The sequence below is a fragment of the Nannobrachium achirus genome, assembly GCF_963921795.1.
Source record: "Nannobrachium achirus genome assembly, chromosome: 17".
In the NCBI taxonomy this organism is placed as follows: domain Eukaryota; kingdom Metazoa; phylum Chordata; class Actinopteri; order Myctophiformes; family Myctophidae; genus Nannobrachium; species Nannobrachium achirus.
This window is the reverse complement of record NC_137824.1, coordinates 28,547,223-28,559,617: the sequence shown is the minus strand read 5'-3', so window position 1 is coordinate 28,559,617 and position 12,395 is coordinate 28,547,223. Positions and strand designations below refer to the sequence as shown.

The window sequence follows — 12,395 nt, the reverse complement described above, 5'->3', positions numbered from 1 at the left end:
ATTATCCATAATCCAGTACAATTCTTTGCCTTGGGTGAAGGAGTGATAAAGGATCAAGGAAAATATCATGCTGATTGGTCAGCTGCCATATTATTATCCTTATTAGGAACACTTTATATTATTATTTTATAACTTGGTGACGAACTTGGTACTTTGTACCATGTCGATGGACAAAACCAGACAGCAAACATGGTTGCAACATCTTGTCTCTCCTCCACTATGGCCTCCACTCCCATCTTCTGTCTCAGCTCTGCACTGGTCTTTCTGTCCCTCAGTGACACACCGCACATCCATCTGATCATCCTCATCTCTGCTCTGTTCAGCTTCTCTTCATGCTCCACCTTCAAGGCCCATGTCTCGCTTCCATTCATCATGCCACTTCTGACGCAGGCTGAGCATACATTGTCTGTAGAATGAATAAGGCATAGCTATGTGGTAAACTATAGGTCTTTATTGATCCCTGGAAGGAGAGGTACAGGGAGGAGTAAAGCCTGAAACATAATCCACATAAGCTTTGTACGTGAATTCAAATGACAAGCCAAACATATTTCTCCAGTGAACATACAGTTGCTCTTATGCACTGGTTGGTGGTGTTAATAAGCCCACATTGTGAGTTACATTTGATAGCCTGCTTATGAAAGATCCAAGAAGATAGCTTAATTATGTTGTTGCTTGGTATAGAAACTCTCCCTGCAAACACATCATGCTTGCGTTGCATTGAAGTGTCCGCATTTGCGAACTTGCGTGGAGTACGTAAGAGTTAAGAAACAAACTAAGAAGATAAATACAAATACAGTACGGTACAATAATTAACTGAGATTCTTGCACTAGATATCTACTCTGGGTTTGTACACCAGTAAGACTCCCTAATCGGGAGATAAGCGACCGTCAGGTGACAAATCCATGTTGATGACATTAAGAGATCCTGTGTATCGCTTTGCGTGATTTTAGCTAGAAGAGGGCCATGTGAGAAATGAGTGGTGGAGGTTGTGGTTTTGGTTTTGGCAGCCAAGGAGTGGGTGTGCAAAGTTTGGCATGGATAGGGGCAACGGTGGCGGAGATATGAGTAGGGCAAAATTGTGACGTGACATGTGATGGACAGGCTGACTGACAGACAGACAGCCGGTGGAGGTTTTGATAGTAACTGCGACCTGACGGTCGCAATGAATGTATGTGAACAGTATGTGCCTACACTCAGATATTTTATGCTTGGGCAATCACAAATGAAATTGATAATCAATGTATCTGTCAAAAAGAGGACATCATCAGCTGGTTGAGAGAACAGAAATGACATTTTGTTTCAGCTCATGATTGATAATATTTTATCAGGACAATACTCCTGTTTCCTTGTCCATTTACTGAACAAATGTAAATGACTGATAGGGTGTATTAGTCTGAGCTCATCTGATTTCAAATCCAATTTATAAATATATATTTTTGGCACTGATTTGTTTGTACAAATAAAAATATCCTGGAAATATAATATTCAGTAAATAAACTAATATAATGCCAACGGTGATGCTCTGCAGTGTGTGTGTGTGTGTGTGTGTGTGTGTGTGTGTGTGTGTGTGTGTGTGTGTGTGTGTGTGTGTGTGTGTGTGTGTGTGTGTGTGTGTGTGTGTGTGTAGATTATCTGTCTCTGTGTTATCATGTCTTCGCTTGGGTGTGTGTGTGCGTGTGCGTGTGCGTGTGCGTGTGCGTGTGCGTGTGCGTGCGTGCGTAGGACCCTGTGAACATGAAAGGATGAGGAAGGAAGAGATATTGTATTTCTTTCCGTCAGTCATCGTGGGCAATAACTTCAACCTATGTTGTGATCCAACCTGTCAGTCCAGAGGCATTCCTCAACATAGATAGACACGGTGAGCTAAAGCTTAAAAAAAAGGAAAAAGAAAATAATTCAAAACTGTGGGAAAAGTCTGCGTACCTCCCTTTTACATCTGAATAAGAGCGTTTATTTCATTTAATGGACCATCACCAAATGTAAACACCTGCCATGCAAAATATTGCATTATTTTGTTGTTTCTGCAGTCTCTACATGTGCTGTTCAAATGTAACATGTAATAACTTGTCATTCTAACATGCTGGGACAAGGAGATTCTGTTAGGATTGGCTCTAATCCATTACTACCCAGGTGACCTGTGGCAGGTGAGTCATAATGATGCATGTATTCTCATTTCCCACGTTCAACTACACTCACTTTCCCATCAATGAACAATCTAGTATCTCATCACAGAGCAGGCCAGGACTTGACAGGCCAATCCAAGCATACGCCCACTATCCTTATCTTCCAGTGTCCTCTTTATCACTTTGTCTTGCACAGCCTCCTGCTTCGATTCCATTGAAGTCCCCATTCCCATTGCACTCTTCTGTATAGCAATTATTATTATTATCATTTTTATTACGTTTTTGGAGCATTTTCTTATTGTAGCAAAATCCTTCTCCGGCCAACATGTATTTCTGGAGATACTTAAGTCACTGCTTCCCTACTTTCAAATAGTAGCATAATTTCATAATCTATTAACCATGAAATAGTAGTACAGTATAATTAGGGCGTGGCAAGTTTGTTTGAGTAGCTCATTTCAGACACTAATGCTTCATATTTTATAAGGTGTTCAAAAAGACATAAACATATGGGACTGAAATACCACACCACCAGGGGGACTCAAAACCACTTCACCTTTATTTTTGCTCCCTGTGGTGATGCTGTGAAATTATGTTTGTATTCAGATTAATGATTGGGCCTTTAATCAAAAGATTTTTGCGGGCTTGTGGTGTGGCGCCCCCAAACTTTTATCACAGCTTGAATTTTTCAACTTCCAGTATTGCTATTCTGGACCATGTAAACAACTATTCCAGTGTGAAACTAGTTATCCCTAGCATCACCCCTGCTTATAGCCAATCTTCTGTAACACTCAAATCATTAAATGTGCCATCTTTTCCATCAAAATACAAAACAGGAGCCTTATCACTTAAATTGTCAATAATCAACTGAGCCTTTGGTTTAAGAAAGTGTTAACATAGTGTTTTGTTATTCTTTCAATATATCTTGATATGTCCATTGAGTGGTGTCCAGGGGCATTCTTTCCACCTTGTCATTTCATCCATATTAATAACCCATGTCGTGATTGTCCAATTAAAAAACACAGTAACGGGTCAATAACTTCAATTTTGGTTGTCATGTGCCATCATTTGTTATTCCAGCACTGTGAAAATGCCTGGTAATGAAATGACCCATACCGTGCACCTGTTAATACCAATGGATTCAAATATAGAATGTTGTTTGCCAATGACAATACAAGCCACAATGGACATACAGGGCTGTGTTATTTAGGCTACTCTTGTTACAAAGAATGAATGAAGATTCATTGCCCATGTAATTAAACTGTTAAATTAGGGCATAAAAATAATAGCCATTGAACAGAAACATAATTTTACCCCAGCCCCTGTTGATTTGAATGACAAAGAATCATACCATGTTTTCCCCTTCAGAAAATTAATAACTGCACATATATTAGATGGATTTCTAATTTTCAAATATATAAATAAGAATGTTCATTTACAAAATGGCTGGTGGACAACATTTGCATTTGTAGCCTCGGGGTAGTAACACACAGTAATATGCTGTATCAAAACCTTATAATCGAAAAACAAGAATGATTTGGGGAGCAAAATGAAAAAGGGAGGGAGTGAAAAGTACAATAGCTTAATGTTACATCAGGCACAGGGCCTGCGGGGATATTTAAATACATCTATAAGCCGTACCTCTCCGCCCTGTGCAAAAGATAATCAACAGTGCATGCTCTTTTATTCAACAGAAATATTTGAAGCATGAAGTCACCATTACGTTATTTGTTATTCCTCAAGCATGGACTCATGGCTTCTGCATAGTAATATGTTACAGTATACTGTGTAGCAATGAGCTGATAGTATATGAAAATACCATTCTGCACTAATTGGCTTTGCTCAAGCGTATACAAGCATCATTATTTATCTTAACAGCTTCACAGCCTTCTTTGTACTAGTCTTTAAGCATCATTTACCAGAAACCCGCATTTTATTGAGTATCTATTGCAAAATATTTGACAATAGAGACCTAGAGACCCAGGTGTTAAGTGTATTTAATGCCAAGTCACCTACATGCACGTACACAGAATTTGTCGTCTGCATTAAATATATACTGTGTTGTATGACACGTTGTGAGCTTGTAGATCTGCTATTTTAGATTTTTCTTTTTCTTTTTAAGGACAATCTAGTATTTCCTTGGAATTGACTGGAATTTATTTCGAGATTTTTGGGGAAATATATTGCCTATGATGACCTGCTCAAGTCGTTAACCCATGATCCAACCATAGGAGCAATAGGAGTGGGATAAGAAACTCTACCTAAGGGGATGGTGTTAAGTTGGGGTCGATCCCAGTTGAATAGGGAGCCAGCTTTGTGTAGGAAATCAAACTGGAAAAATATATGAGTTATATGAAGACATTTCACCTGAGTGTGTTGATGTTCTCGCTTCAAGAAAACCGAGGCCTGACATTTTTCAAATTTAATATAGATGTGACTTGTGTAAGTCTCAATGTCGTCCTCTCCCTCCAATATACACCTGCCATCAAAACCAGCAGAATAAGGAGAGAGATGTGATTTCACACTGTTCATACGATTCTGTGACATCTTGCCAAAACATGACAGCAGTGAATAAATAAATGTTTTACGCGCATGCCATGAGGAGTAAAGGATGCGTACGTTTTGAGAGTCTATTCCACAGCGTTCATGCTTGTGGGTCAGACAGTGCATTGCCCTGGTTCAAAGAGTTGACGCCATTGGGGTGGCGTTAAAGGACATATTTATGGTCCATGAATGTGTTCCATTGTAATGATAATATGGACGGCTGAGTGATTTTGATGATCCCTAAAGTAGGATTATATGGTTCTATTTGGCTCCATAACTTTGCTGAATCTACACTATTAGGAAGGGGGGTGTGTAAGGATTACTGACCTGCACATAAAAATCAATGCAGGAAAAACTGCCGGCCATATCAGCACTTAAAATGGGTACACCGAGGTAGCAAACTCCAGGCGTCTGCATTCTGCACAGGAAACGAATACCTTAAAGGGGACTTGATCAGTTCTTCAGACATGACCTTGTGCTACCAAGTAGGTTGTAGGCTTATGCCTACAGCCTAATGTTCAGTCACTTCTGTTTAATGTGCAGCATAATAGTGCTCAATATTGTAGAATTCAACAAAGCAGAGATTTCAGCGATATAGGTACAATTAGATAATGCCTATAGGTACATTTATTCAATAGGGTAGTCTCACATTTACCACAAAATCACAATTGAGCTGAAGACAATTATGCGATATAGCCTACAGTCCAATACCAAATTCAACAAGGCCTATTCTACTAATATGTTTTGGGTAGGGCAAATTAACTGCAACATTTGCTTCAATGGCACTTACTCATGCTTGCACATTCCCACGCGAAGTGAGTGACACACAATAAACCAAATGACTCAGAGATGAGAGATTTGAGGTTTAATGATGAAAAGCTTAAATCTCAATAAATCTAAGTATTTGTTTTCCCCGTTGGTTTGCTTTAGAATGGGGCCAGGTGTGTTTTATAATTCTAAGCCAAGCCCCCTAGGTCTAAGCCACCTCAGTGCAAATGCATGGTTCTAAACAAGTTTATGCTATATCATTTTATCACTGCTGATAGATTCATCTAAATGGGCAAACTAACCCGCTTTCCACTCCATGTGGGCGGATTTGCTAAAAGAACACTGTGTAGCCTGTAGTGATGGAAGGATTTGTAAGATTCCAAAAGTTAGCCTAGGCTACCCAACCCAACAGGTGGTGGTGAGATTGTGCAACTCGGACAAGGCAGTGCACACATGCACTTTCTTTTTTCTTTTTTTCTTCTTCTTTTCTTTCTTTTTTTTCCTTTTTTTTTTTCTTTTTTTTTTTTGAGAAAAGAATGAGCATGCAACAGAAAAGGATGAAAGTGGTCTGCCTCTGAAGGCAGCTGTGGGAGACTCGGAGCTCCCATGCATCATTGTTTCCTTTCAATCCAAATCCTTAATAGTAGTGGCCTGGCAACTCAATTGATATATAGTTCATATTTGGGTTATAGACTATAATAGGCTACCTATAGACATTATTTTTCTTCTCCGTTTTATCACAAATAGCCTATAGCCTAAGGGGGGAAAGAATAGGCTTATATGTGCTTTGTATGTCACCAGAAGTAAAGTACATTTAGGCTACTTAAGTAATATACTTCAGTAAAACCAGAGTTCGAGTTATGTGGGAGCCAGTGGGGTCTTAGCTCCCATAGTTAAAGTCTTTTTTTATGTTCCATTGGAAGAATTTATATTATTTATGTTAACTAGATATACTAAATAAACATGTTAGACAGTAAGACTGAACAATGACATCACACCGTTTAATCCTACTATTAATTTTATTATTATAAATCAGGCGCATTTAATGTGGGGTGTGAGTCTTCCTTTACCGTCCGGGTTATAACACACTCGCTGCAATGGTTCCTACCTTTCTGGATGCAGACCTACCCAGCTGCGTGGTCTCGCCATGGCCTGGGCATAGGCTAAGCTAGGAACCACTGCATCGAGTCTTTGCACTTCTAGCCACGGCCCGGACGGCAAAGGAAGGCGGACACGCCGGAGAGCAACAAAACAACCAAACAAAACAACGCTGTCTTAGCAAGACCATACCCGAGGGATGTAGGGGTGCTGGGGGTGCGGCCGCACCCCCTCCCCCACGTCCCACCGCACCCCCTAAAGGGGGGTTGGGGGGAAAATATTGCCGATCGGCAAGTAGAGGCTCTGACATCAGTGGCGTGAAGTAGGAGCTATTGGCTACTTCTATTTCCAGTACAATTTCAAAATAAACATGTGTTGAATGATCGATTGTATAGACAAAAAAAAAAAAGAAAGGCTCTTGTTTTGAAATGTGCTTCTGGGCACTGTTCAGAGAGGAAATGGCTTTCAAAGGACTTCCCTTTTAACTTGTCTGAACGTCTGTCTCTCGACTCCGTGCGTAACTGATGCGTCATGGACTCGGTGGATTATAACAATACGGCCATAAAGGAATATACAGAACACCAAGACAACACAACCTAGGCTATGAAGGGATTAAACATCGCCCTCTGCTAGCCCTGGCGTCCTCACTGGTGAGTCGTGGGCTCGTGGCTATAGACTTGTAATGATGAATGAATGCTATGTTATGCTGCTGTGCTGCCTGGCTAGGCTAACGTTTGGGCTAGCTAGTGGCTAATGGCTATGGTGTACCAGAACCATCGCCAATGAAGCCTGGGTTTCCGAGGCTAGCTGTTTCCTAACACTGGGGTCTGGACCGATGTGGCGGACACGTTGTATGGGTCACAACGCACTGAACACAGTGCGAAGCAACTCGTTGTGAGCTTGTACATCTGCTATTTTCACTACTTGTTTGGTACAAGGTAGTAATGTCTCTTGGTTCACGGGCTAAAAAGTTTGGGAACCATCATACTTGCTGTTGTAGACAGGTTCACGGGCTAAAATGTTTGCTTGCTGTTGTAGACAGTGGTGTAAAGTAACTAAGTAGATTAACTGAAAAGCTCTGGGAACTGAATGATTTTATGAAACTGGCACTTGTTGTCTGACTGTTGGTACCAAGAAATCCAGACTATATACCGAAAAATACCTGATTTAATATGATTTAATATAGGAAAATACTCGTTTTAGCCGACTTTATACCCGAAAAATAGGGCCCCCATAACTATGGGGGCCACCCCCATAACTATGGGGGCCCTATTTTTCGGCGGCGCCATCGGCGCCGCTAGAGGGACCCCATAGCTCTCGGAGTATAACTCGAACTCTGAGTAAAACTTTGAGGTATTTGTAGCCTACTTTACTTGAATATTTCCAATTTCCAATAATTTTACTTCTACTCCACTACTGCAGCTCGGATCCAAATAATGTAGGTCTATTTTTACTCCACTATGTATTTGAAAACTTTATTTAGCCTAGTTACTTTGCAGATATAAATTATAATATAGCGAGCCCTATTTCATACCTAGGCTTGCTTGTAGATTTCCAAACATTTTGTATTTTTACTTTTTGTACTTTAAGTAGCCTACATTTTGATGCCAACACTTTCATACTTTTACTCAAGTAGCATAGGCCTACATTTTAAATTCCGTTTTTTTTGGGGGTTTAAACAAAGTAGGCCTAATCTATTTCTATATAAGTATTTATACTATGGGAGTAGTTTTTCCACCACTGTATGTAGTCCGGGAAAAAAAGGGTGATTTTTGGCTGAACGTGGATTCGCCTGTAAAAGTTTTTCTCTCAACTGATTCTCGTAGCTTGGGGTCACCTCTTAAGGATTCAAGAGGATGACCAGTGATATCCATTGAGCATTTTTTATTATTAACCCCTTAATGCCTGAAACATGGGCTCCCATTGACTTTCTGTACAGGAGGAAAATACCCAGAAAAAGATAATTTTTCGGGGTATTTAAGGCGGATCTGAGGGGTCTAACTAGGGGTTTGTCATGATGCTGAATCCATTGCAGGCATTTGTTTTGCACAAAAAACATTCCGTGGGTTAGAAATAGCCTCAGAAAACAATACACGTATGGGTGAGTATTCATGTTAGTCGGAGGCCTTAGGGTTTTTTTTTTCAGTCTAAAAGTGCAAAATTTTGCACAGATGTTGCTCAGGGCAATCTCTAATGATTTAGCTAGGTCGGCGACCTTCGGGGTCACCACAACACCCACAAAACTCTGAAAAGTGATGACTCATCACTTTTCATCACTAAAGTCGATGGGAGCCCAACTTGATTTGGCCGCTGTGGCGACCCCGAATGTCGTAGACTCGGGCGCCCTAGCTAAATCATTAGAGCAAGCCCTGAGCTATACATCTGTGCAAAATTCTGCACTTTTAGACTGATAGCACGAGAAAAAAAACCCTAAGGCCTCCGACTAACATGAATACTCACCCATACGTTTATTGTTTTCTGAGGCTATTTCTAACCCACAGAATGTTTTTTGTGCAAAACAAATGCCTGCAATGGATTCAGCATCATGACAAACCCCTAGTTAGACCCCTCAGATCCTCCTTAAATACCCCGAAAAATAATCTTTTTCTGGGTATTTTCCTCCTGTATAGAAAGTCAATGGGAGCCCATGTTTCAGGCATTAAGGGGTTAATAATAAAAAATGCTCAATGGATATCACTGGTCATCCTCTTGAATCCTTAAGAGGTGACCCCAACCTACAAGAATCAGTTGAGAAAAAAACTTTTACAGGCGAATCCACGTTCAGCCCCATTTTTCCCGGACTAATGTCACTTTGACTTAATGTCACCGTTTGAATCGCATTGTCAATCAATCCCACATAATGAGCAGCATCCCGTTAGTCATTATGAATCACAGTATCACACTGTAACACTGAGCATTATCTCTGCTCTGCCAATGCATCGTGAGTCAGGGTGGGAGTGTCCTGCTGCCAGCGTAACCTAAAGTAGGCGGACGCACACACACTACACGACACTCCAAACTGTGCTGAAGCCAAGGCACTCAGTGTGTGAGGCACCGGCTCTCCAACACAACACCAGAGGACTGGCTCTGGACAAGTTGTCCGCCGATTGGAGGCGACTTTATTCTGCGCGTCTGGAACAGCTGGCAGCTACAGACAGCGGTGGATCATATCTGGACATTTTGGACTTTCAATCCAGAGCTCCAGACGGGGGCATTTCTATCTATCAAGAAATGAAATCTTCTGTTACACCGTTATTATTAGGCTAACAGGTAAGAAGAATAGCCTACTTTCTGAATGTGTTGCTGAAACGTAGTTCTACTGAAACACGAGGCTGAAGAGCTAGTATTTTTGCATTTTTCACATGCCTGTTAAACGAGCCACTACACGTACATCTTATCTGTCCTCTTGCATTTATCCTCCAATACGATGTTTAGTTTTTTCTCTGCGATTTTGCAATGCCAATTAGGCTACTACACATGTGTTGTAATTGTCAGTTAGATAGATAGATACCTTTATTATCCCAAGGGGGAAATTCGTTTGTATAGGGGGCTATAGGTTTAAGCTATTAAACCTATAGCCTATGTGACAAATCAAAAAACGTAGCTTATCTTTATTTTTGTTATTTACAGTGTTAAGGAGGAGTATGTTAAGGAGGATGGACAGATTATCCTCATCCTCCATATGTTTTGCTCTGTAGCTTTCATTGCTTTTTAAGTTGATTGTGATTTGTAGTCCTATAAATAGGCTAGTTGATATTTAAATAAAAATATGTTAAAGAAAATATTTATTGTAATTTTTCCGCCCATGTGCCATAGAGAATATTGAAATTATGTTAGATACTCTTGTAGATGTACAGTGGTAACCACAGTCAACTGCTTTATCATCCAAGTTAAAAACCTTTCAATGAGCACCTGTGCACTTGAATTAAATAATATTAATAGCATAACAACAACAACAACAACAATAATGACTAACTTATCTGTATCAATAAAATCACTTTTTTTATAGATTTTCATTGGGTCCTACTTTCAGATATTTAGACATAGCTTATAATCGAAAACATAAAATACTCACAAAGTGCTTTGTTTTTGCTTACCTCACCTGCACAAAGTGGTACTGTAGGTTGTAGGCTAATCATTTACATTCTAATTTATTTGTAATTTTGTGCCAGTTTTAACTCTTTACCTGTACTGTATATTTTACGATACATGTTGTGTTTCATTGCAGGTACCATATACTGCTGACAGCATCTTCCACTGGATCCTTGTCTTCAGGCAGCTGTTCTTTCAATGTGGGATAAAGTATTGCTGTTCTCGCCAGGCTGAAATCCTCCCAGCTCAGGACCTCTGTCATGGCGGTCTTGCTCTTTGGGCTGCTGCTGTTCGCTATACAGTCCCCCCCTGTCCCCTCTAGACCCACGGCTGAAAGCAGGGGGTCCCCGCTCCTCCCCACTCTGGCGCCCGGCGACACCAGGCCCACCGGCCATCCAAACGGAACCCTCCAGCAGCTCCCTCAGATCATCATCATCGGGGTGAGGAAGGGGGGCACGCGGGCACTCATTGAGATGCTGAGCTTGCACAGCTCGGTTGCAGCCGCGGAGAACGAGGTCCACTTCTTTGACTGGGAGAGCCACTTCCAGAAGGGCCTGCCCTGGTACCTCAGCCAGATGCCCTATGCCTATCCCGACCAGCTGACCGTGGAGAAAACCCCGGCCTACTTCACCTCCAGCAAGGTCCCCAAACGCATCCACCAGATGAACCCCGATATAAAGCTCCTGCTCATCCTCAGGGACCCCACGGAGCGCGTGCTGTCAGACTACACCCAGGTGTTCTACAACCGCCTCCAGAAACACAAGCGCTACCAGCCCATAGAGTCGGTTCTGGTGAAGGACGGCGAGATCAACCTGGAATACAAGGCTCTCAATCGCAGCCTCTACTTTATGCACATGCAGAACTGGCTGCGCTACTTCCCTCGGGAGAGCGTCCACGTTGTGGACGGGGACGCGCTGATCAGGAACCCCTTCCCCGAGATGAAGCGCGTGGAGAGGTTCCTGAAGCTGGAGCCCCAGATCAACGCCTCAAACTTTTACTTTAACAAGACAAAAGGATTCTACTGTTTGCGGGACCACGGGCGAGAGCGCTGTTTACACGACTCAAAGGGCAGGGCTCACCCGCACGTAGCCCCGATCATCCTCCACAAACTTTACCAGTTCTTTCACGAACCCAACAAGAAATTCTTTGAGCTGGTGGGGAGGACTTTCGACTGGAAATGAACTGTCAGTATGTCGCCGTGTGTTTGGTTAAATACAGAGGCGGGGCTGGTGTCAAATACTGCCCTTTTCATTCTAACAAACTGGAAGAAGTGTAACGTAAAAATGAATTTCAAGCTAAATCTATTTTTGTATCGGCAAAGGTATTGCAGCATTATGATCAAAACATCGGGGCAGACTTGGATATCTGGCTTGATGAAATGAGGCATTGCATGGCTTAAACCCCTGTTATCTATTCAGTTAGGGCTTTACCAACCACATACTTATTTTATTACCTCTCTATGGAAGTGCTGTTTAGCTGCTAGTCCGCCCAGAGCAGGTGACTTATCAGTTAAAATAACATTCAAAGGTTATTCCATGTTAATGTATCACATGGGGGTAAGTAGTGAATCACTATAATATTCCTGCCCTATCCTTTACATTTATTTTGCCATACATAATGATCATCATCTAACTGCATTTAATGCTCTTGAAGGACCGTTACCTGCTGCTATGTTTTCTCAGTCACTTTCACTGTTCTTTTTGTTATGATAAGGAATAACAAAGAGTTATGTAAGAGTCAAATATTATAAGCTATGTATCCATCATATATTA

General features: G+C 41.4%; 1 protein-coding gene across 1 annotated transcript; it reads left to right on the top strand.

Moving 5' to 3' along the window:
- Positions 1–10,856: 10,856 nt before the first annotated feature.
- hs3st1 (heparan sulfate (glucosamine) 3-O-sulfotransferase 1) lies at positions 10,857–11,804 on the top strand (the record flags this gene model as incomplete). The annotated part of the gene is made up of 1 exon (XM_080745778.1): positions 10,857–11,804. The coding sequence occupies exon 1, from the start codon at positions 10,884–10,886 to the stop codon at positions 11,802–11,804; it is 921 nt and encodes a 306-aa protein (XP_080601904.1). The 5' UTR covers positions 10,857–10,883.
- Positions 11,805–12,395: the final 591 nt, after the last annotated feature.